General features: G+C 48.5%; 1 protein-coding gene across 8 annotated transcripts in view; it reads left to right on the plus strand.

The window, feature by feature from the left end:
• The window catches only part of LOC144096773 (uncharacterized), a 352209-nt gene that overhangs the window by 95499 nt on the left and 230377 nt on the right, over positions 1-26333 (plus strand). For 6 of the 8 annotated variants that reach the window (XM_077629652.1, XM_077629655.1, XM_077629653.1 and 3 more), the window contains one exon: positions 20919-21057. The exons of the other annotated variants lie outside the window; for them this stretch is intronic. In XM_077629652.1, coding sequence (XP_077485778.1) covers positions 20919-21057 — 139 coding nt within the window. The remainder of the gene's footprint in view (positions 1-20918; positions 21058-26333) is intronic. 8 annotated transcript variants of the gene reach the window in all.

Here is a 26333-nt window from a genome sequence, read left to right on the forward strand (position 1 = left end):
TATTCTGAAATAAATAAATAAAGGCCTCTCCCATGTCAGCTGCGCCCACCCTTTGCCTGCAAACTTCGAAATCTCATCCATCTAACTTTCTGCCACCCCCTGTTACGCTTGACATATCTTGGAAACCATTTCGTTGCCCTTAAGGATAAGCGGTTACCTTGCCTTCGCAATACATGCCAGGTCCAAGCCCATTTCCTCCTCTTCATTCTGACTTGCATATGATTAACCCGCGTTTGTTCCCTCACCCACTCTGCGAGAGAGAGAGAGATACTCTTTAATGAAGAAACAGAGAATTTAGCCGGCGTTTCAATATCGCTGGCATGCTACTCTGCGTAGGGAGGGGAATTTGGGAGATAAAGACGGAAGGAGAGCAGCGTGGAAGAGGTGGAAAAAAAACGAAGATAAAATGCAGCCATGAAATGGGTACTAAGGATGCAGTGGCGAGTATTGATGTAACGTATGGAATGATGGAGTGCATAGTCCGACGAATGGGCTGACGAAGTTCACTGCAAGAAGAATGCATGAAGGTAACCTGCAAGTGAATTTAGAGCTTATCGAGATGTCCAATGTCTTTTAAATATGTAAAAAGAAAGTTCATTGCAAGTCTCTGTTGCCTGAAGCAGGCTAAGGGGCCTAAAACTTTGTCCATTGTTAGGGGCACTGGGCAGAGCTTCTGCATGCAATGTTCATAGTACGCACGCTCGTTAGCATACGCAGGGCACTCAAGCAGGATATGTTCCACAGTTTCTATCGAAGCACAGTTGTCACAATGCGGACTGTTCATTTGTCCAAAACGGTATCGCAGGCCATTTGTATATGCAGCATTCAGACGAAGTCGGTGATAAAGTGTTTCGAATTGTCGAGGAATTCTGGGTGAGAGTTTTGATCTAAGATGTGGGTCGATTGAGTGAAGAAATTGGTACTGATGTGTCGGCAAACTCCAAAGCCGATACGTTTCTTTGTACGCAAAACTTTTAGCCATTTGGGACGCATCAGATTTCGTGAGAAAACTTCGAATGTATCTCTGATGCTGATGGCCCTTACGGGCCGCTTCATCTGCTTTTTCATTAGCCATAATGCCACAGTGAGCAGGTACCCACTGAAATGTTATGCAGTGGCCTGCGGCAATAGCTAAATGATGGATATACCCAATGTCCAGGGAAACTGGCTGGTGATTCGTTTTCTTCAGCAGGTTGGCCAGGATCTGCAGAGATGCTTTTGAATCGGTGAAGATAACCCAACGGCCGGCAGTTCGGCGCAGGATGTAAGAAACAGCTTCCTTAATGCCGTGAAGCTCAGCTGTTGTAGAGGAGGTCCTCCGCTGCAGCCGGTAAGAAAGGGCATGGCCTGTTGAGAGCACATAAAGGCCACAAGAAGAAGTTTCTTTAGTAGTTGAACCATCGGTGAAGATATGGGTGTGCTGCGTATATTCTTCGATTAAGTAGGCGAGAGTAGCTCGCAGAAGTGCTGCCTGTGGCATGCGGCTCTTTGCATTCACACCTGGAACAGACTTCTCCACCTTTAGAGGAGAGAGTGTCCATGGAGGAAAGGCCAGAGGTAGTAGTTTCTGAGGCTGATTAATAGTAGGAAGGGGCAGGAGCTGCACTGCCTGGCCAAAGCTAGAGTTGCTGTGAGTTAGGTGGACATGGTGTAGGAAGTGCTTCTTCCCTTGCAGGACATGGCGGAGATGGGTACGCATAGTTTCCTGGGCGGCAATTACCTCTAGTGGGAGACATCCTGCCTCCGCTACTGTTCCTGATGCAGAGGAACCCTTTGGGAGGCCAAGACATATTCGCAGGCAGTTGTTCCGTGCGGCATTGAGAGTCTTATTGCTTGATGTAGATAATCTTTGAAGCACTTGGTAGACAGTAGCGCAAGGTTCCTTCAACGTAGGCTTTTTCAAGCAGAAGCATTGATCGGCAGTTGCTACCCCACCTTGTTCCCGCCATGAACCTGAACACTTGCGATGCTGCAGTAATCCTCGCACGGAGTTTTTTGATCTGAGGTGACCATGACAGATTATAGTCGATTACAACACCCAGGAATCGCTGAGATCGTACATATGGCAGCGATCGTCCGCCTAGGAGCAGCGGATATCGGGTCATCGTTTTTCTTGTAAACGCCATTGCAACACTCTTTTCTGGCGAGAGACGAAGACCTCTGGAAGCCAGGTACATCGAAATGTGCAATAGTGCTCTCTGAAGACGTTGCTGGGTAATATAGCGCGAACGTGACGCGGTCCAGATGCGGATATCATCAGCATAAATTGTTATGCGGACCCCTCGCGGAAGGTGTCTTCTTATGTGAATAAGGACAATATTGAACAGGAGAGGGCTGAGCACCGCTCCCTGTGGTACGCCCCTCTCCACTGCGTGAAAGCGTGTTGGACCGTTTGGAGTGGTAATAAAAATTTGTCGTTCTTTTAAATAATGCCCAATTCACTTGTATAGCCTTCCTCCAAGGCCAAGACTGCCAAAGGCTGCGAGAATTGAATGGTGAAAGACGGAGTCAAAAGCGGCCTTGATGTCTAGGAAAACGGCTGTTGGGATGTACCTAGCATGAAGGTACTCCAATTCATGAGACGAGGGCGATGATATTGTCAGTCGCAGACCTGTTTTGATGGAACCCGTTCATTTCTTGGGGGAACTCATTTCGGCTTTCTAGGAACCAAGTTATGCGCTTGCAGATCATGCGCTCCATGAGCTTACCTACGCAGCTCAGTAGGGCAATGGGCCGGAATGATGCGTAGCTTGTTGGCTGCTTACACGGTTTCAAAACGGGCACGATTTTCGCCAGCTTCCATTCCGTGGGGACCTCACCAGCCATCCAGGAAGAATTGTAATACTCCAGGAGTCGAAGTCGGGAGGTGTGGGGTAGCTTTGCAATGGCGTCATAGGTCACCTCATCATGACCCGGAGACGTGTGCCTGTTTGTCTCCGCGATAGCTGTGGATAGTTCTTCCATTGTGAAAGGCAGATCTAACGCTGGCACTGCCGCCTTTGGGATGCCTGTTTGACCATCTGCGGAGAGTGTCGAATGCCCTGACCCTGCCGACAGCAGCTTGCAGTATTCTTCTGAGGCTTCTTTTATAGATTTTTGTTCGTGAAGGGAGAGTGCAGCGAAGGGGTGGAGTTGTTGTAGTGGCGTGCGCATACCTCTAACTATCCGCCAAATATTGGTTACTGGTTTGCGCACATCCAGCGTAGAACAAAAGTCACGCCACTTTTGCCGACTGAGTTTATCCATGTAGCGTCGAATGTGACGTTGTGCCCGTCGGCATGCACGTAGGTCATCGAGGCTTTTTGTGCGCAGAGCTTTCCTTTCAGCTCGCCTGCGTATAGCGCAAAGCATTTGGAATGTGTCATCATTTGAAGGTAGGTTATCATTTTTAGCTGTAAGTTGTGTACTCGCACTCAGGCAATACGCAATTGTCGATGCTAATTCCTCATTGCGAGTTGCCGCAGTAACTCCTCTGCTTACAGCGTCCTTGTATGCGTCCCAGTCTGTAGATTTTATAAGGAATTTCTTTGGGTTCCTCTGCGCATGGAAAGCCGATATGAGGATTGGGTAATGGTCGCTTCCACGTGTCTCCAAAACAGTGCACCAGCCAAAGTTGTGGGCGAATGAACTTGTGACAAATGTCACGTCGATGCTGCTGGTAGTCGTCGGGCCTCGGAGGTAGGTGATGCTGCCGTCATTTAATGGCTGAAGTGAATGCTTGGAGAGAAGTTTTGCAAGCTTGGCACCTCGGGCACATGTATGTGAGCTGCCCCAAATTTCATTATGAGCATTGAAGTCTCCGCAAATAATATGCGGAGAGGGCGTCCTTGCTATCACGTCTTCAAGTCTCAAAGCATCAAATGGCGTTCCTGGCTCAAGATATACTCCAATCAGAGTGTACTGTTGTCCGGCAATAACTGTGACAGCGCCTACGTATTCATTGTCGCTGTGAGGCGGGACATCAACCGGTGAGGCCGGGATATCCTTGCGAAAGCCTATCAGCAATCTGTTGACGTTATCTGGTCGTTGTGAATGATGAAATAGTATCCATTGAGTCGGAAAGTTTCCTCGACGCGTGATTCACAGATGACTATGAAGGGGAAGCGGTACGCTCGCACGAGCTGTCGGAAATCTGAGAGTTTAGAGCGTAGCCCGCGAGCGTTCCACTGGAAAATGGTGCATGTACGAAAGATGTTGTGGATTGTCAGCTGCGGTGAAGTTCTCGCTGTGGAAGGCATGATTACTGAAGTGTGGTATTACGCCCCTGCGGAGCGTAGGGGACCGACACCAACGGCTCCATTGCAAGGACAGCTTCTACTTCTGGGAGTCTTCCTGGCGAGGGGTTTGCACGGATAAGAGCCTTGATGGCTGCAAACAGCATCGGAATCAGTAGGCATGTGACATCTTGTTCAGAGCTTCCGGTTTGCTGCCTGCCGCTGATCTTCTTGTCATGTTGTGGCGCCCTGGGGTCAGAGCAAGCGACGCTGTTTGTCGGGTCTTGTGTAGTGCGTTGCAGTAGCTTTGATGAAGGAGAAGAACCAACGGACTTCCCACGCTTCTTTTTTACCGCATCTGCGTAGGTCTTGTCAGCTGCTCTGCCACGCTGTGTTGAATGATTCTCGGAAAGAGCTGCCGTAGTCGTGAAAACCACGTCGGGGTTAGGTGGTGGTTCATGGCGCTTAGGGGGTTTCCCTTGTGTTTGCTCTGCCATGGGAGCAACTGTGGCTGCTTTCTTTTTATAACACCCTCCATAGGAAGCAGGGTGTGGGCCACCGCAGTTAGCGCATTTAGGTTGCCCTCTCGAAGTGCATTCTTTGTGCGAGTGGGGGCCAGCACACACTTTGCAGCGCACGGGGCCGTTACAGTGTCTTGATATGTGGCCATGCCTCTGACATTTATAGCACTGAGTTGCTGCTCCGACGTATTCAGTTACAGTGTAACTACAGAACCCCAGCGTTACTCGTTTTGGTAGCGGCGCATCTTTTGGGAATTCCAATATAACTGTGTGACGGCGTACCGCTTTTATCTTTCCACCATCCTCAGGAGTGTAGGCGATTAGCCTCCTTGCTGAGAGGACACCTTGGGCGCGTAGATATTCCTGCAGATCTTCGTCTGTGTAGGTGACAGGTACATCTTGTATTTTGCCATAGCTTGCCATGTAAGAGTATGGGACTCTGGCCTCTACAGCCACTCAAGCCAGCTTAGTTACCGTGAGCAGACGGTTGGCGGCGGGCAGCGTCGATACTGTAACCATCAGGCTCCCATCCTTGTGAATGCGATGGCTGAGGACTTTTTCTTGAGCCGATGCTACAACCACCGAAGCCACAATGTTGGGGTTGGCTTTCCATAGGCTTCCTCCTTCCTCAGTGGGCCTGAAAACTACAGGAACACCGGTAGCTCTCTTTTTCTTGTACGATACAATTGTAAATGATGCTTGGTCCATGTCATCTGGATGGTAGGTCAGAGGCTCGTTGCTGGCTTGGTCGTCGCGCAGTCTCTTGTTTGGCGGGGCCTGGTCTGTAGCCGCAACTACAGGGGCCGCTGGACCCGCCGCTGGCGCTGCTGCCATCAGTGCAGCATGGAGTTCAGCTGGCGGTGATGTTCCGTGTCGGCGTTGATACGGCGCACAGCGCCGAGGAGGTCGCTTGACGTGCTTTTGCCGGCGGCCAGGGACCCCCAGGTCGTCGCACGTCGAGGACACACGCCAAAAATACTGGAAAACCTCTGAAGTGAGAAAATAAAGCCGAAAATTACGGACCGGTGTCAGACAGCCGGCCCACTAATCGCCGTCCCCCACTCTGGGCGTTTCCGGGCTCTTAACGTTACGCCTATCATTTTTTATTTACATGGCTTGTTGTGTTGTCCATAGCTTCAGCTGAACCCTTTTTGTTAGCCTCTACATTTCTGCCTCGTAGCTGATTGCTGATAAGATACAGCTGCTGTACACTTCTCTCTTGAGGGATGCTGGTAAACTGCCATTCATGATCTGTGGGAACCTGCCATATACTCTCCTCCCCATTCTTATCCTGCTGCTTATTTCCCTCCCATGATCCGGATCAGCTGTCACTACCTGCCCTAAGTAGTCGTTTCCTCTTACCACTTGCAGCAGCTCGCTACCAACTGTGAACGGGTGTTTCGCTGCTAGACTGTTCCACATTACGTTGGTTTTCATCATGTTAAATTTTAGACCTACCGTTGTGCTCTTCCTGTCTAACTCGTTGATCATGATTTGCAGTTGATCTCCTGTGGGACTAAGCAAGGCAATGTCATCAATGAATCGCTAATTATTTAGGTATTTTCCATTAAATCTTATTCCCAACTGTTATCAATGACATTGCAATATTAAATACCAGGTAGGCAAGGCATAGTAAGCTGATCGGTGTGTAATTTTTCAAGTAGTAGACGTCTCCTTTCTAATGAATTATAATAGCATTCTTCGAAGCTTCCTTTACGATTGAGGTCAAAAGGCAATGCGTATATAAGGTGGCTAGTTTTTCTAGCACAACTGCCCCTGCGGCCTTCTACACATGTGGTGTTACGTGATCCTCACCAGTTGTCCCCACTTTGCATTGCTCCAAAGGCTTTTCTTTTACTCCTCCTTTTGTTATTGGCGGGATGCCACATTGCTGTGCGCTACTCTTTCTCTCATTTACGTACTCATTTGGTTTGGACCGGACGGGACGAGAGCCGGACGGGACGAGATGCGGGAGCACGCTCTCTCCACCATTTCCTCGCCCCGCCGGCGAAGAGCAGAGCGCGCGGCGGAGTAGTCCGTTCGCGGCGACGTTCCCCAGCCGATGAGAGTCGTCTCCACCGTGGGCGCGCAGAGCAATCACATCGTCCGTGTCGCTGGTGCAGCTGTGATGCCGGCGCCCCTCCCCTTGTTAGTTAAGGTAACTAACTAGAGACGCATCGGGGAAGCAAACCGAAGGGGACGGCGGGGCAGGTCCCCACCAACTTTTCGGCTACTTATCCTTTCTATATTGCTAATGATATTGTCCTCTTTGTTTCTTAGCGCATACATCTGGTTTTTATGTTTGCCGATTTTCCTCTTTACTGCTTTTAGACTGCCTCCTTTTTGTAGAGCATGCTCGATTTTCTCCATATTAATCTTTCTTATGCCGGCTACGTGGCGCTTATTTATTAACTTTGATACCTCAACCAGTGCTGTTCTGCCGGTAGGGTAACAAGCTTTCAAGCTTTGGCATTTGTTATTCAGAATATTCGTCACTTGATACAGCTTGTCAGTGTCCTGTTGAACCGTCATACCGCCTAATTTTACTGCGCACTGCCTAATGATAGCTTTGAGATTATCGTTCATTTTTTGAACATTGAGACCGTCTTTCTCAGTTAGAGCTGAATATCTGTTCTGCAGCGACATCCTGAATTTCTCTACTTTCCCTCTTACGGCTAAGTCGTTAATGTGCTCCCGCTTCAGAAGCTTTCTCTGTTCTCTCTTCAAGTCTAATCTAATCATAGACCTTTCCATTCTATTGTCGCTACAGTGCACCTTTCCATGCTCTGCACATCCTGCACGATCCCAGGTTGAGCGCATAATATATAGTCCATTTCGTTTTTAGCCTCATCATTGGCGCTTTTCCATGTCGAACTCCTGCTCTTTCGTTTCCGAAAGAAGATATGCATGACGCGTAGATTGTTGCTCTCAGCGAACTCTACTGATAACTTCCCCCTGGTATTCGTGGAACCTATCCCATAGTGGTCTGCTGTCTGTTCTCTTTCCTGTTTCTTGCCTACCTTATTATTGAAGTCACCCCATAGTACAGTGTGTTCTCAATTTACTTTGTTCGTTGGCGATTCCACGCCTTCATAGAATATATCAACGATCTCGCTATCATAGCTGGATGTAGGTGCGTAGGCCTGCACCACCTTCAGCTTGTACGCTCTCTTTAATTTCGAAGAACTCCTCTATGTTGCCAGCTCTATGCTGTTTGGTTGGGAATCCCACACCTAGTTGTCTATTCGCCAATCGATGGCAGCACAGTACATGCCCACTCCTTAGTACTGCATACTCCTTATCTGTCCTCCTAACCTCAATAATCCCTATGACATCCCATTTAATAACCTCTAGTTCCTCGAACAGCAATACTATGCTAGCCACACGTGATAAGGTTCTAGCATTTAACGTTGCCATGTTCATTTTCCAATGGCGGCCTGTCCGGAGCCAGAGATTCTTAGTACCCTCCGCTGCGTCACAGGTATGACCGCCGCCTTGGTAGTTGCTCCGCAGCCGCTGGAGACTTTGGACCTACATTTAATTGATTTCTTAATAAAATCATTCATAATCATCATCATCATACTCATCGCGCCTCACTACGCCCACTGCAGGTCAATGACCACCGCCATGTCTCTCCAATTAACCCTGTCCTTTGCCAGCTGCATTCACCGTATGGCCGCAAGCTTCTTAATCTCATCCGCCCGCCTAACTTTCTGCCGCCCCGTGCTACGCATGCCTTCTCTTGGAATCCCCTCCGTTATCCTTAAGGACCAGCGGTTATCTGGTCTTCGCGTTCCATGCCCTGGCCGAGCCCATTGCTTCCTCTTGCTGTCGACTAAGATGTCATTAACACGCGTTTGTTCCTTCACCCAATCTATCTGCTCCCAGTCTCCTAACATTACACCTACCATTTTTCATTCCATAGCTCGCTAATTTGTTCTTATTTGAGCTTAACCCTTTTCGTTAGCCTCCACGTCTCTGTCCCGTAAGTGAGTGCTTCCCATCTGCGCGGCACGCCAGAAGAATGACGAAAATCCTGCGCTCCGAGCTGTGGCGACCGATTCGACACCTGCAGAACCACCTACGCACATATGCCGCTTCGATATACCCAGGATAAAATAGTGAACCTCTTTTTCGAACACTTACTCGTCAGGCTGCAAAGATTGCCGACTTTCTGTGGAATTTGAGTGTCCGAAATTTGAGTGCCTTGAAGAAAGCGCATGCGCGACGTCAGCACACTGCGCCAAATGAAGTGACCTGTATTGGTGAGTGCAATTTGCCTGAAAACGTGAAAGCTGTGCTACGCTGCGGTCCAAAGTTTGCGTTCAGCTTAAAGAAGAACATGTACAAATGCTCTCGATAGTCAGGAATGTGGCGGCTGCAGCCAGCCCAGAAGACCAGGAACGCTGTATCGCTGAAGGCGCTGAGTGCCTGCGGAAAAGGGGATCTTTCACTATTAGTGGGAGATAAGGAGGGCGGCTTCGCCGTGATGCCTAAAGGCCTCTTCCGACAGAAGGCAAGCAAGGCTATGAAAAAAAAAACATTGTACCGAAGTCTTTGTCCCTAGGCAAGGTGAAGAAAAAGGCTATCGCCTAATGTGAGGAGCTAAACCTGGTCAAATTGAGAAAAAGCATCGACGCTGCTGACGTAGATTCACTGAGAACATTCTTCACTGTCAAGACCCACAGAGAATCTATGCCGTTCAGAACTATTGTCACTGAGAAGGGCTCCTGGCAGGGCGCTCTGTCTAAATTACTGCGGAAGCACCTTAGTGCACTTCCTTTATAGGATCCTTTTCTTGAAAAGAACTCGAATGATGACATTGAATATTTCGCCGTGGCTGAAACGTCATGTCAAACACGCTATGCTTTTTCAAATGATGTGGAGGACTTGTTCTACTCAGCACCTCATCCTGAGCTTTTTCGCGCCGTTAGAGATTTTATTGAAGACGCAGGGGCTGTAGGTTTCCCGAACATGACGGGGTTATCTACCGACAATTTTTTACCGCTTTTACGGCTTTACCTTTCATCCACCATCGTTACTTTTAACAATCGCCAATTCATTCAAAAATAGGGAGTGTGCATAGGCTCTTGCCTCGCACCTCTTTTAAGTGAAATATTTTTATCTACTTTTGACAAGCGCATTGAGGCGTCCCTTTACAACGCTTGCGTGCAGAAAGCTTTAGGTACGTTGACGACTACCTCGTGGTAATGAACGATTCTCAGGCTCAAGATAGAGCTATCGAGGTGGGCAACATCCCGGACGTTTTTGTCAGCAACGCCTTTGGCATGAGGTTTACGCACGAACTCCCACAGTATGCATGGTAGCGTCTAATACCTTGATGTGTGCCTTATTTTTCATGAAACGCACGTGTGCTGGCAGTGTAAACCACGGTCAAAAAAAACAAATTCTTTACTATCATTCAACCCATTTCAAGCTCGTAAAAAGAGCTATTGCAAAAAACTGCATCCGCTCTGCTCTGGACATGTCTTGCGAACATCAAGTTCGTGACAGAGTTGGTGCCCAGTTAAGGCGTCTGGAGAAGGCCGATTTCCCGAAAGAAATTGTTGCCCCTGTAGTCGAAAGGCTGATTAATGAGGTAAAGTCTAGTGGGCAGCGTAAGCTGGAAGAAAAATCACTCCCCCAACAGCGGCCTGTCGTTGTGCCATACTGGCATCAGTTCTCTCAGCATATAAAAAATGTCGGTGACAAGTGCGGAGCACGTGTGGTGTTTTCGGCCCCGGAAAAACTTGGGCAGATGTGCCGCCGTGTAAGTTACGACAAGAATAGGCCAGCCTGCAGAATAAAGCACACCAAAGCACTTGTTAAATGTGAGGTTGGCGTGGTATACAGAATTCTCCTCGCCTGCGGAAGAAGTAACATTGGCCAAACTGGGCGCTGTCTTAACGAGCACTTGCTAAAGCATCGCCGGAATATCGATTCGGTAAATGGCGGGGGCTATTTAGCTGCCCACATTCGTCGTTGCTTGCACAAGCAGGCATGCAAAGCGTTTTTGGGGGATACACGTGTTCTGCGCAGGTTCGGCACACAACAAAGGCGGGAAATTTTCGAAGCCATATCTATATTGATTGGTTCAGGTGTCCAACGACATATGAGACAGATACTGCGCCATTTCCTTTCCACAAAAAACCAATTATTATTATTATATCTATATTGATTGAAAAAGATAAGTGTGTCAGTGCCACATCTGTCAGGCTCAGAAAAAAAGAAATTTATTATTTGCAGGCAAATGTGATTGTAGGTTCAGGCAGGTACAAAATAGAAAAAAAAGAAAACAAAAATCAGCGGCGTGCTCTTTTACGCAGTTGGTTGATTTGGCTTTGTTTATTTCGGATGCTTTCGTCATTTGTACACCGGCGTGTGTTGATATCTGTGAGCGGTTGGTGGTGATAGTGGTGGTTCTCTCCATATAAAAGTCCCGCAAGTGTGTAATAAATTCCAGTAGAAGTCCGGCGTTCGTGTTGTATTTCTTCTCCCTTCGTCCTTGTTTCTTGCACTGGTGCCATGTTCCACAATGATACATCAAGGAGCGTCTGATGGAACACTCGAATTCACTCAGCACCGGCACTGGCAGCAACTTGCCCATTCACTGCAAAAAATGCTCTTGCGTGGTAGCCCTCGACAAGGCAAATATTTTGAAAAGATACTACGGGAAGCGCACACGTGAGATACACGAAGCCTACCTGATTTAAAATCCTGGCGACACGTGTCTCAGCAGCCCGTCTATCAAAGTATTGTCAAGGACTGTCCGTCTGGAAGTGTTCGAACTTTTAAGAGCATGAGTTCTTATTAATCACGTTTCTCGATTTCTTGGGGTCTGTTACCACCTACCTTCGGCGTGACATTTTCAAGTCCGAGGAATTCAGGACAGCGGCCCCTATAATAAACCGATATAGCAACCCAATTGGTGATTGACTGGTGACGTCGTTAGTATATCGAATTGGGGATTGATTGGTAGGGCCACTGGTTTTGTGCCGTCATAATTAAGTAGTCATGCGACTATATTTAGTCGAGTATAAATCAGTAATTATTGAGGTCATCATAAAACGAATGAAATATTTGGAATGCTCTTGATGACCAGAACACGTTAGACACCAAAATTAACAATGAAGTTATTGATTTCTTATGGTTAGCCTTAAATGTAATTGCTTCTAATTAACCGATGGCGTCATGATCTAACTAATGGTATATTTTAACAGGCTCGATGAGTAGAACATGTTAGATGCCAATATTGCTTTATTAGATAAATATTTAGTTGTAGTTAGTTAGCACTCAGGAGCTGACAATTTTATACCTCATAAATTAAAACCGGCAGCAGACAAGAACCAGACAGAAAGAATACACAGACCTGCACGAAGCTGCGTTTCTTCCTTTTGCATGTTTCTTCCTTTTGTCTGGTTCATCTCTGCTGCCGGTTAGAGGTGATCATGCACCAACTACCTCAGCAATCAACCTTATTAACGTTCATACCTCATGGCGGCCGGGCACCTACCACCTTGAGGTAAGGAAAAATGGCCCTCCAAAGAGTCTAAAAACTTTTCCGGCCCAAATTGGTGAAAATTGTGCCACCTCTAGGCGGTAGGCGCCCGCTTACCGTTAAGTATAGAAAAGTAGCCTAATCACGTGTTAATACATCGCATGCACGATACACTGTGCTAACAAGAAGCTAACGCTCGTTACTTCAACGTCTTCCAGACGGTGGCGGCATATTTCTAGCTCTTTTGCTTAAAGTGCTAGTCACGTGCCTTTTTTAAACGAACTGCATTCCCATTTGCCATCCTTCACCTTCACCTTGTTTTCAATTTTATGTGACACTTCCTCAGGCATCGTTCTTTGTTAAAAATTTTATAGCTTCTAAGAATTTGTCGCTTTTATTCGGCCCTCTACACAGCCCCTGGTGTTGACTCAGCAGACGGCTCTCCTCGAGACTACTTGTGCACTGTCGCCCCTTCGGCGCACCTTTGCGTGCGCTCCCAGACACCCTTAGAGCGTGTGGGGATAGCAGTCGCGGAGACAAAAGAGATGAACTCGATTCAGTGTGGCAAGCTCAGCCTGAGACCAGCTACCAAGTGAAAATTGGTTGGTCGTTTGGTGTCCAGCGTTCACTGGTCGTAAGCCAGAGATTGGGTCGGAGCCAAACTTCACAAACAAAACAAAGTTTATACAGCGAAGAGGCAATACAGAGCATTTCACAGTCACTCGTACGAGCACATACAAAGTGATTCCCAAATACAATGCAACGCCTGCAAAGTGACACTCGAGAGATATTACAATTCAACAGAATCTTTGCACATAAAGTTCACTAACACAGAGAGAGACGAACAAACAAAACGCAATTTGTTTACCGGGCACTACGACAGTCAGACGACCTGAGGAACACGATGGAGCCTTCCCGCAGACTGGCGCACGCTGCCTCGCTGGTCCGCGGCTGGTCGAGTGGTGTTCACCCAAGAGTCGAGCGGGCGCGCTTCTCGTAAGCTTAAATGGCGACTCGGGCTAACAAACAGCGGTTACAGCCCATCATTTCTAGACGCAGTCCGCGTCTGTTCGTTCTTCGCGCCAAGGCTAGCGCGCACATATACGCAGTTTGAACTGCACAATTTCCTTCTCCTTCTCGCGCCGGGCGCGCGACCCTATTCGTCTAGCACGGAAACCGCTCTCGAGAAGATTCTGGGTCCTTCTTGCGATGCGAAGACGCCGGCGCGAGAGCGAAGGGGAGAGGATATCACTTTAGCGCGGTCAAGGTTGCGCCCTCTCCGTCCACTATGAGCAGAAACTACTCAGACATTCTAGAGCAACCGACGGCGCGCGCTGCCGTGTTTAATTTGGAGCCACGCCGGCGAGCTGGGTGGAAAGGGCAGCAGCACCCGCAAAGATACGCGCTCGCCGGGGTTCCTTCCCCGCTGTTTTTGTTTTAGTTTACCACGCGCGGGCGCGATTGCTTTCGCGCAGCGCCGTTTTTTCGAATAAGAGCCGAATTTTGTGCCACTGCCCCTTCCTTTAAGAATATTGTGCAACAGTATTCACAAAACACAAAATTCGCGCGCACATGCCTGCGCTCTCAAACTGAATGGCGAATGACAAGATACATCGATGCAATCATGTCTGGAAGTACATAACACATGACAACTGTCAAGATTCACTTCAATACACGCCGCAAACCGGCAACACATTAACATAACATTACACAGGGAGCAACCAAGTCCGATGCATACTTTCGCTTGTACTTCCGCGTTGGGCGTGCATGACTGTGTAACGGGATGGTTTTCCTCAAGTTTTCGATCACGATTTTATTCTCTTTCGCACGCGACTCTGGCCGTTACTCGTGTCGCGAGCTCTGCTCTTCTTCCGCCTCTTACTGAGGCTTCTCTTTCGAACGGGGTTCTGACTCCGCTTTCCACTCGTACTCCTCTGTGTGTTTCTGCTCAGACTTCTAGTCCTTCCTCTTTTCCTGCGGTTAGCGCGTCTGTTGCGAACAGATTTTACGCGAGTTCGCCCATGTCTTCTTCGCTTCTCATTGTTTTCTTCTCGGAGTGCGCTCCTGTGTCCGCGCTCGCGCCTCCAGAGCGAGTCCTTGCTAAAAGCTGGGCTCGTTCGTCTGAACTTTTTTCTCACTTTGTTGAGATGCTCGCGCAGCCTTCTTGCAACCGACTCAACTGTCCTCAGCTTAGCTCTCTTTCTTCCTGAATTTTCTCCAGGGCTTCTGCTATTCGGCTTCAACCACTTCGGTGGAGTTCGAATCGCTTCTCTTTCTTTGTACTTTCCTAAAAAATCTTCTACGGGACGCTCCATATACATTTTCACTTGCACTATCCGAGATGGTTTCTCGCGATGAAGCCACTGGTTAAGCTCTTTTTAGTTCTTTGAGCACTGAACTTTCTTCCTGAGCTCCTCTCTTGAACTCGTCAATTTAATTGCACTGGTGCTTCATTCCTAGCACTCCACGTTCGCCTTTCTCACAGGCAAAATTTTCATGACCTTCCTCATCGGGAAAGGCCTGCTCGCGGCTCGAACGTTCACTCTGAACAGATTCCGGTTCTTCATTTCGGGTGCTCTCCTCAGCTGCAGGTGCGTCAGAGCTTTCGCACTCTTTGACATTTCAGCGTTCTTTCTCACGGTCACTACTGCTACAATCAGCCGTGCAGTACTCTTACTTCTCGGTGAAGCTCCTGCTTTCTTCCTTTACTTCAGACACCTTCCTTAAGGTCCCCTCTGACTGAAGCGTTGGGTTGGCCTGCTCCACACTGTCCACTGCCTCGGTGGCAGCTGCCCTTTCGCTTCCCTGAGGAAGCACCACTCCTGTCTGGTCCTTACTCGCTTTAATTTCAACTGCAGGAACTGGGTGTTCCACAAGCACACTCTCGCTAGTGGAGCTAGTTACAACCTCTTCCTTGGTTGCTGATAAATCAGACTCGATTGTGCTCCACCCGGCCGCTCCGCGGATAAGCTCCACTGCCTCCCTGACGTTGGTCAAACGCCGAGCCTCAGCAAGCTTCCTCGCAAGAAATGCATACCCTCTTTGAAACTATTCCTCGTTCCAAGGCGAGCTTCGCCGCTTCTTCTCGTCTCCTCTGCCATTCTCTCTCTCTTTCTTCTCATTCCCTTTGTCTCTCTTTATCAACGGCTTCTCTAGCACTCTGGATTTCTCTCTCTTTCCTTTTCAGCCCTCTCTCCCTCGTCGTCCACTCATTTTCGCAATTCGGCTCCGGTCGTCCCCATCTGGATGCCATCCTCGACTAAATCCTTCTAGCTCGTGTTTGGAGAACGAACTCCTCAAGATAAAGATTACCTCGACACTGTAAACCTCATTAACGGCTCCATCGCGGCACCTCACAATATCGCTTTGCTGCTAAACACTAGTTTACGACCTCTTCGCAAACTCCTTCCCAATCGTTCTCCGTTCTCTGCGCTTACAAAGCATCAAACGTCCTGTCGCGGACGCCAGAGAATGTGACCATATCGCGCACTTTCGCGTGCGCTCCCAGAGACCCTTAAAGCGTGTGGGGGTAGGAGTCTCGGTCACAAAGGTGATACCCTCGACTCAGCGTGGCAAGCTCCCAAGTGACAAGGGAGTTGGTCGTGTGGTGCCCAGCGTTCGCCGGTCGTATGCCAGAGAATGGGTCGGAGCCAAAGGTTCACAAACAAACAAAGCTTATACAGCGAAAAGAGGATACAGAGGATTTCACAATCAATCGTACGAGCACATACAAATTGATTCCGAAATACAATGCAACGGGTGAAAAAGAACAATCAAGAGAGATTACAATTCAACAGAATCTTTGCACATAAAGTGCACTAACACAGAGAAAGACGAACAAACAAAACACAATTTGTTCATCGGGCACTGCGACAGTCTGACGACCTGGAGGACACGACAGAGCCGTCCCGCAAACTGGCGCACGTTGCCTCGCTGGTCTGTGGCTGGTCGAGTGGTGTTCTCCCGATGTCGGGCGGGCGCGCTTCTCGGAAGCTCAAAACGGCGGCTCAGGCTAACAGACAGCGGTTACAGCCCCTCAGTTATAGACGCGGGCCGCGTCTGCTCGTTCTCCGCGCCAAGGCAGGCGCGCACATACACGCAGTATCAACTGCATAATTTCCTTCACCTTCTCGCGCCGGGCGCGCGACCCCATTGGTCAAGCGCGGAAACCTTCTAGAGAAGATTCTGGGTCCTTCTTGCTATGCGAAGACGCCAGCGCGAGAGCGAAGGGGAGAAGGTATCACTTTAGCTCGGTCAAGGTTACACCCTCTCCGTCGACTATGAGTAGAAACTACTCAGACATTCTAGAGAAATCGTCGGCGCGCGGCCATGTTTCCTTTGGCGCCGCGTCGGCGAGCTGGCTGGGAAGGGGAGCAGCACACGCAAAGATACGCGCTCTCAAAGGATGCTTCCTGCTGTTTTTGTTTTATTTTACGCACGCGGGCGCGATTGCTTACGCGCAGCGCAGTTTTCTTCGATTAGGCGCCGAATTTTGTGAAATGCACCTTTCGGATAAACATGAGTTGTGTTTCAGCAGCTTTGTTGTGGGTTCCTCTCTTCGTCCTGTGTTTGCGCTGTTCCCTTTTAAGCAAGATCGAAGTTGTTGGGATGTTCATTTCGCGGATCCGTTGCTGAATAAACTCATTTCCCTCGATTCCAGCATGGATAGATGTACAACGCAGGCGATTAGTAATGTTCGGGTTTTGGTTATAGAATTCCACTAAAACGTCATGCAGGCGGGCTTCCAGAACTTTGCGTTGTAAATTGCTGATGGCTTTTTTGGAGTCGGTTTTGATGTTGATATTTGTGGTCTGGTGTTTGTTGAGTGTAGGAGTATCCTGTATGTCATATACAGTCTAGCCCACTTATTCAAAACTGGCGTTCAGAGCGATTAGATTCTTTGTGTGCGAAGTTTGCTCAAACGGGTATTTTCCTGTTACCACCAAAAATACAGCCAGACAAAAGTAGCATTCACTTATTTGAAAAGTCCTTTGTGCTCATCTGTCGCTTCAAGCAGACCGTTTCAAACCGGTTTCAATGCACTTCGGCAAAGACATATTCTTAAAGGAATGGGCAGTGTCACAAAATTCGGCGCATATTCGAAAAAGCGGCGCTACGCGTAAGCAAATAACGCCTATGCGCGGTAAAATAAAACAAACAAAAAAACAGCGCGGAACGAGCCCAGGAGAGTGCGTAACTTTGCGTGTGCTGCTGCCCTTTTCACTCTGTTCGCCGACGCGGCGCCATAAGAAAAACGGCCACGCATGGCGTCGATTTCCCTAGAATGTCTGAGTAGTTTCTACTTATCGACGACGGAGAGGGCGCGACCTTGACCACGCTAAAGTGATACCTTCTCCCTTTCGCTCTCGCGCCGACGTCTTCCCATTGCAAGAAACACCCAGAAATTTCTCGATGGCTGTCTCCGTGCTCGACCAATCGGGTCGCGCGCCCGGCGCGAGAAGGAGAAGGAGCTTCTGCAGTTGCAACTGCGTATATATGCGCGCCTGCCTTGGCGCGAAGTACAAACAGATGCGGACTACGCCTATAAATGAGGGGCTTCAACCGCTGTCTGTTAGGCCGAGCCGACATTTAAGCTTCCGAGAGCGCACCCGTTCGGTTCCCGGGAGAACACCACTCGCCCAGCCACGGACCAGCGAGGCTACGTGCGCCAGTCTCCGGATCGGCCCCGTCGTGCTCCTCACGTCGTCGGATTGTCGCAGTGCCCGGTGAACAAATTGTGTTTGGTTTGTTTGTCTCTCTCTGTGTTAGGGCACTTTATGTGCAAAGGTTCTGATAAATTGTAATCTCTCTCGATTGTTACTTTGCACGAGATGCATTGTTTTTAAAAATCACTTTTTCTGTGCTCGTACGAGGGATTATGAAATCCTCTCTATCGCCTCTTTGCTGTATAAACTGTTTTGTTTTGTGAACCTTTGGATCCGACCCATTCTCTGGCTTACGACCAACGAAAGCTGGGCACCGAACGACCAACCCGCTTGTCACTTGGTAGCTGGTCTCCGGCAGAGCTTGCCACACTGTGTCGATGGCATCTCCTTTGTGACCGAGACCGCTACCCCCAAACGCTCTAAGGGTGTCTTGGAGGGCCCGCAAAAGTGCGCGAAGTGGTGACAAGATCGTTGAGTGCAGATTCAAGTTTTATAGTTTGTGTTAGTGTCAGATACTGGGCGGTGTGCAGGAGTCTGCAATACATGAATGCAGTGACGAGCTCCGCTGCTTGTTCTTTTCTAAGGACGTGTCTTTTTCTATTGATCCGACAGATTATGTGTGTGAGATTTCGTCAATTTTTTGAAATTATACAGCGTTACACATTGCATTGTTTTTGTTGTCATGTGTTCGCATTCCTAGTATTCTGCACGATCTCACCTTTGGTATCTGTTTTGCGTTGTACAGGGTCAGTTGTAACAAGACGTTGGTTTTCTTTTGGTATTGTGTTCGGTTCTTTAGGGGGAGGTCCGACTTCTCTGCAGATGGTTGTTGTCCAGCTTTGTGGAAGTGCACCACTGTGGTGTCTATGCTTTCGTCGAGGCTTGTTTAGACGTCCAACTTGACAACCGGTTTATCGCCATGATGATGAATACGGATTTTTATGGCGCAAGGGCATGTATGGCTAAAGAGCACCATGGCACAAGCTATTTTCGACTTCTGAAGGTGAGGTCAAAGACCCATTCGCAAGCATTTTACCCTATATAAGCCGAGCACCAGACCAGGGGAAAGCTTGTACCCATTGTATCACCGTTGGGTACCCGGTGGCACTGGGGATCAAACCCCGAACTTCCCACATGCGAGGCGGATGGTCAACCACTTGGCCACCGCTGCGGTCGTTTAGCACCATACAGTAATGACGTCGGCGCAGAAAGCGTGATGAAGGCTGAGGATTGTGGTTAGCTGCCTTGTGAGAGCTGTCATAGATAGTTTTAGATGAAAGAGTGTGGGAGGTATATTTGATTCTTGACGTGTTCAACGGGTAATGTTAAATGGGAAGGAGAGAGACAGTGTGGCCTTGAAGCCGGCCGTGGTACATTTGGGGAAATTGCGTGTGTAATTGTACATGGCGCCAAATTCTGCGTAGTGATCAGATTTGAGTACGTAATCGTGTGTAAAGTTATCAATGGCATTCATTATGTTTATTGCAAGAGGTGTTGGCGTCTATGCTGCCGTCGGCTGCAGAAACGTGTCCTTTAATATGAGAAATAGGTCCTGCGTGCAGATGTTTTTGCAGTACCCCATGAGCTGGTAAAGAAAATGTTTAGTGTTTTCCAGATGTTCCTCTAGTTTGTTCAACGCAAGAAGTTGCGTTGTTTTGGCCACTCATGACGTTAAGAATATCGGTGTGAGGTTGTTAAGCGTCACAACGTTTCTTGATTTTGGGATCATAGTAATGTCTGATGTTCTCAATTCGTGGTGGAGGGAGCCCTTGTTGCAGTGCTCGTTCATTTGAAAGAGCAGAGTTTCTTTCTCTGTCAGGCAGGTTGCGGAGAAGAGGATATGTGATACTATCAGGGACCGGCGCCGTTGTCTTATTCCGCCAAGTGAAGTAGCCGTCAGTGTCGTTTGTGGGGCCCGTGTAGTATGTGTACAGTGGCATATATGCCGCAGGTGTTTACAGAGTCCGTAGTTGTTCAACAGTTTTGTTTATGCCTTGTGTGCTGTCGTGTTTTTCTGTGGTAGGTCTCGTGTGTTGTCTTGTGCGAGCAAGGCACGCAAAAGATGCCACGTGCTTTTTTGTGCAACGTATTCTGGATCCTGCGGATATTGTTGTTCAATTTTTTCCGCTAGAGCATCCGGGCATGGCTGGTCACCTGCGTTGTGTATCACCTGCCTTTTAAGAAGCTGTTTTACAACGTGTGTCATCCCCAGTGCTGAGCAGTGTGGACGAGACGGTTGCCGGAGCGATGAAAAGCGTAAAAGGGAACGCTGGCGGTGCGGAAAGAACACGCACGGCGTCTGCTTTTGTGCCTCGTTTACGGCGTTGGTTTCTGCCAAGCCCATTTGCTCGGCGGTCGTGCTATGGTGCAGTGTTTGCTGAAGATAACCGCGACAGACGACGTGCCAAGGGAGAGTGGCTCGTTTTCAGCGCGCCGTAATAGCTCTTGGCGTTCTTGCAGAAATGCAATATCCCTGTTTTGCGCTCCTCTGTGGCAGGAAAATGACAGGAGCGCAGCCCCTGTACACCGCTATACAGCCCATCAGGTGAAAAATAAAAGAAGTTGAAGAAGTTGGTTCGTAATCGTGATGTAGCTCATTGGCGATAAAGGTAATTATGCACTGCCCCGCTATTAGTAACAATAATGTTAAAAGTTGGCAAATATTGCATCGCGAACATTAGTTTAACAATGAAATTAAGCTCTATAAAGCTGCTGTTTTTTAAATATGATACTGCTGCAGTAATAACTATAGAACCACATTACAAGTATGTCTCAGAACTTTTCTCACTGTTCGTGCAGATGTGATGTTTTTTTTTTACTAGAAGGATTTTCCATTTATTTGAGAATAGCAAAGAATGCATGCAGCGCCTCAGGCAAAAAATTTTGCTTATTAACCAATCACCATTATCATTTAAGGGGCGTAGTTAGAAGGGGAGTGTGTGAATTGCCCGTAGCTGGGTTACACTGCGGTGCGTATAGTCCCCGGCAGCGCTTCTTTGGACATCTTTCTTCCGCGCAGTTATCTGCGTTGGTTTCTGCAAGGCTGCGTCTGGAGCTAGACGGACCTGCCCATTGATCCGGCATTCCTCTCTAGGCGGCCTAGGTGATGCAGCGAGCGCCGACGTAGGGATTCAATGTCTGGAAAACAAGGAGTTCACGTGAGCTGAGTATGAGAAGGCGCGGTGTGCGCCTGTGCACCTCGTTTTCTGCCTGTTTCTTTTGCCGAATCGTGTTGCTTTACTGTCGTGCAAATGTGCAGTGTAAACTCAAGAGAACACAGACGACGACCGAGTGGGCGTGTCAATAGCTCTCTACAATAGCAGCGGCCGCTCTTTGAGTCGCACTGCACTGGCAGCCGATGGACGAGAAGCTCATTCTTGGCACACCAAAGAGGAGTTCGACAGTGTCGTTCAGTATCGCGAGATCGTGAGCTTACTGGAAGCGAGCCAACCACTGTAGTACGTTGCGCCCTTGTAACCACTCAGAGCATTCAATCCGTCCCTCTTGACCCCCCCCCCCCCCCCCCCCTTCCGAACGCCCATGGGCGAGGTATACCATAATGCTTAAAGTTTGATATAATAGTGAACGGGTGAAAAGTTGTTCCCGGCCCTATAAAAAGCTATAGATGTGTCACTGATGCACATGCTTCGTGTTTTTTTAGATAAAGAAAGCTTCAAATAATTCCCTAGCTTTGGTATCTTTGCCCGTTGACAGAACCCGCGCAACCGCAAAACATGGCTCACAAGAGCGTGACGGGCCGGTCCTTTTATGCTTGGGAAAATTTCGGCCTTCGTTAGCTTGCTCTACGATTTTAATCGTTACGATTTCCACGTTCATGAACTGCTTTCTGTGGGCTGTAAGCAGAAAAGAGTCAAGATACATTCCGTTCAATTGTAGTTCGTCCGATTTCCACGTTCATGAACTGCTTTCTGTGGGCTGTAAGCAGAAAAGAGTCAAGATACATTCCGTTCAATTGTAGTTTGTCGGCCGCCGGCTTTTTCTGCCGGCAAGGAATGCACTCAATCTCGAAAAAAGAGCATATGATCTGCATATGATATAAGAGCCTATAAGCATATGATACAAGAGCATTTGGTATAGAGCAAGAGGGTGTACTGTACAAATTTAGCTCCTTATCGTGTCTGTAATGCTACTGCTTCACCGCAGAGGAGTGGCATTCCAATGAAAGGCGCTACCATCTGGCCTTGCATATCGGCGGCGCGTGTGCTTCCGTTATGATCTGCGCTGAGAAATTCTCTTTATCTCTTTAATGAGCCAAACGCGAGGAGGTGCATGCGCACGCTACCACTAAGATATTTTAAGCCTTTGTGGCCGAAGGCCCGGGTATCAAGCTCTATACGGCTATGACGACCGGATCAGCACTTGCCTCGGCTGCCGGAAGACAACAGTGTGGGCACTTGCATGCCCGCAGAGATGCCTCGAGCAATGTGTGCTCGTGAGGGCGTTTAATAAAGGACATGTTTCAGTCAATCAAGCATTTCTCAAAGCATATTCACCTTTTGACTGCGCAGAACGCAGGGAAGGTCGTACCCTCTGGTATCGATCGAGCACAACACGTCGCGAAGCAGGTTCAGCACATTCATATATGCACGTGCTTGGAGCTGAAACCTGCGGCCGCTCTCGTGAAAGTACTCGTACATCATCGCAATGGGCTCATTCGATTATCCGCCTCTGGCTGCCCGCGGGCTGCCACTGCGCGGAGCCAGGCGCTCGATTTCCTCGGGCTGCTCCGCGCACTTTATGTGGATGCCCAGAACGCGATCGTTTTTCTCTGGCTTGCCGGCTTCGGGCTGCCTGCGGGCAGCCAGACTCGCCAGGGCGATTTTATGTTGGCAGCGCTCGGGCATTTAGCAGTGGACAGAGAGGTGGTATGGTAGCGGGAAGTCCGAGCGGCAATTTTTATATGGACTAAAGAGAACACGTTTCTTCATACGAAGTTTTGCGCGATGCAGGCGTTTGTTTTGACAATACCACGGTGCATATTGTGTGTGTTGCCTGCAACGGCGCCTTTTGCGATTGTTCTCCTTGTTTATCTATTTGCTTTGCGTATGTGGTGTGATCGCAGTTGGATTGTCTCACCAGCTGGCAAGCACAAATGCTTTCTTCATATTACGATAGCATAGAATTTTGATTCATAAAATATTTGGGCTGTTAATTTGCGCACCCTGCTGATATTGCGATGGTGTTCGAGGACTTCCACGAGAGCGGCCGCAGATTCCAGCCCCGAGTACGTGCTCAGACGCGCGCATTTATGCATGTGCTGAACGCGTTTGGCGAGGTGTTAGTTGAGCGCGATACAGGAGCTTATGGTCTTCAATTCTCAACCCAATTGAGAACATACATTTTATACCCCAAAAAACACGTGGCATATCAGCAACATAGCAATTGCGCTGGCACTTTCAATGGTTACATCGCTACACACTTATCAGCCGCAAGGTACACTCTCATTAACAACGAGCCTCCCCCCCGCCTTACTTTCTGTTCATGAATTATATAAAAACGAAACCTCCTCATCAACCAGAAACAAGGAAGGCTGGCTAACACACTCTGCTTGTCTTTTTCGAATGAAATATGCCTCCATTATTTACCTGGCTGTCTTTCTTTTCTCGTCTCTCGTCTGTTCGCGCCGTTCCACCCAGCATGAACTGTTAACTAGCCCAACTTTCCATCCTTCTTCAGCATTAAGGCTGAGCTCCAAGTGCGTCAAACTCATGCGAACGCGAAGGCGGCGGGCGACGTCGTCACACGAAGAATGTTGGCTGTGTTGCTGGTCTCGTCGCTCGTCGCTTGGAAGTCCTCCCCGCGATTAGCCAATCACAGCCCCATTGGTCGTTTCCGGTTTGTCAAAATAGCTTGTCCTCCGAGATCTATCTTCGCGGCCGTCGAGAAAATATTTGCTTTGCGGCGGCTGTGAGCTAGACCCGCATCATATAAATAATGGGAACAATCTACTTGTCGCTTACGGAGAGCTCACGTTTGGAGCGGGTAATACGAGCGGGCGTACTGCAGGGAGAGATGCGTGTCGACTTATGCGTGTCGAACTATAGTATATACTTACACAAACACTCGCGGCGTGTCTTCTGACTTGCATATTATAGTTGGCTTTCTTACAAGCAGACTGCGGTGGCAGTTTACAGGAATGTTTTTACTAAGCAGGAGTGCCCAGGCATCGAACAAAAGCACACCTCCCTCGTGGATCCTTGATGTGACTGAATAATTTCATGCAAGGGTGGCCAAACGGTCTAGTATAGGTAGCTCATATTTGAAAAAATAGCGCAGCTTAGGACATGGACAGAGGCAGATGTAACGACACAGCGCTGGCTTCAACTAGTTCTACTGCAGAGTGACGCAATATATATAAGATAAGTGGGCGGGAATACATGGGGAGCAGCTGCTTGGTTTGCACGCGACAGAAAGATAACTTAGGTGAAAAGACACGAGATAACAGTGCGCACCTGGGAGTGAATAAAAGGTAAGGGCTGGTAAAGGATGGCGCTGAAAGGCAGTAAGAGAGCGACAAATGAAAATTTGCGATAACAACGTGAAAAAAATGGAGTAAAAGCCATAAGGCCGTTAGAAGCAGAGTGAAGAGAATTTGAATTAAAAGATCCAAAAACCTGTTAAAAGCTCAATGACAATTAAAATACAATAAAAGAGCCAAAAAGGCCTTAAAAGAGGAGGAAAAACCGATGCGAAAAGGACCAATAAGAGCTAAAGGTCGAATTCAGAATCCATCCAATAAAGCATCGAGGTTAGGATACGACTACCTAATTACTCCAACGAAACCTGGCTAAAATATTCCAATTCCCGTTTTGTTAGAGCTACCGATGGTGTGCTCACACAATATTCTCCTAGCTTTAAAATGTGGGCGGCTTCTATAATTTCACGTGTGAGTTGATGTGCTGTGTCGTTATATCTGCCTCTGTCCTTGTCTTAAGGTGCGCTGTCTTTTCTAAATATGAATAATTTCAACCATCTGGGGATCTTTAACGTGCACTGACATCGCACAGCACACGGGCGCCTTTGCGGTTCGCCTCCATCGGCGCCTTCCACGCCGCGCCGGTCTTCCGATTGTGCGCCGAATATTGTTGCTCCATGCCTGCAGTCTGTCTTTTATTGTAGTGATAGCTACACTACGCCAGAAACCTTGCGAGGTAAGCGTGGTTGCGCGCTGAGCCTAGGCACCACCGCTCCGCCAGCTGTTCGCATTCGCGTAGTGACATCATAGCCCGCAGCTGGTGTGCGCGCCGCACGCCTCGCCGCTGCGCCAATGGCGGAGCAGACGCCTCCCGACTCGTCAGTTGTGCGCATGCGCGGAGTGACGTCAGAGCAAGCACCTGATGTGCGCGCCACGTGCCTTCATTACGCTAGCATTTCGAGCATTCAGTGTTGTGGCGCCGTGGCCAACGTGGCATAATTAAATAGTTTTAGGCGCAAAAAAGAGACAAGACACATAGGGTTGGTGACAGGACGTGGCGCTTCGTCCTGTCACCTACCCTATGTGTCTTGTCTCTTTTTTGCGCCTAAAAACTATTTAATTATGAACCAAAATCAACTAGCCCAGCAGCAAGTGCTCTTAGACCAACGTGGCAGCTGCTGGCGGCGCGGCGCGCCGGCGAAATTGACTGGGGGAGGAGTGGAGAAGGGGAGATAGTGAATACACGTCCAACGACCAAGATGAACAAGGAACGCGCAGCGAAACGCAGCGGCCAGCTGTGGCTATCGCGCCACTCCAGGTATAACCATAGCTAAACCACAGCCATTTTTTAAATGCGAAAGCATTAGATGGCTATATCGCGTCAGCAAAACCTTCTCTGCACGAGCGTGTCGTCCCATGAAGCTAAATGTGAAAAAGTTTCATTGTGTTAGGTAGTGCGTGACGAGATCTTGCTGTTGAAAAAATTCGGTTGTCAATTGTAATTAGTTAATTACACTTTGACGTCACAATAGCCCCGTGTTTCGTGTCAGCATAACTTCCTCCGCACGAATACGTCGTTCTGTGAAGATAAATGTGAAAACCTTTGTCTTAGTGCGTGATGAGATCTTGCTGTGGGAAAGATTTGATTGATGAATTGTAATTAATTGATTAATTAAACACGAAAACTGCAATTAAATGTCATAACAGCCACGGACGTCGACATAGCACCTGCATGCCAAAACAGCCACGGGGGTCAACGTAGCACCTGGACGTCAAAACTAAAATTAAAAAAATACCAAATAAAAATAAATAGAACGCGCACTTGCGTCGTGGAAAAAACACGCGTTGTATAAAATTTTATTCTTTCGCATTCCTCCACGTAAGCAGACTTAAGTGCCCACAGAATGTTTGGTGCGAAAGTGATAGTGATAGTGAATTTTTATGGCGCAAGGGCATCTGCGGCCAAAGAGAGCCATGACATAAGGTACTTTCAATTGC

The sequence above is a fragment of the Amblyomma americanum genome, chromosome 7 (assembly GCF_052857255.1).
Source record: "Amblyomma americanum isolate KBUSLIRL-KWMA chromosome 7, ASM5285725v1, whole genome shotgun sequence".
In the NCBI taxonomy this organism is placed as follows: domain Eukaryota; kingdom Metazoa; phylum Arthropoda; class Arachnida; order Ixodida; family Ixodidae; genus Amblyomma; species Amblyomma americanum.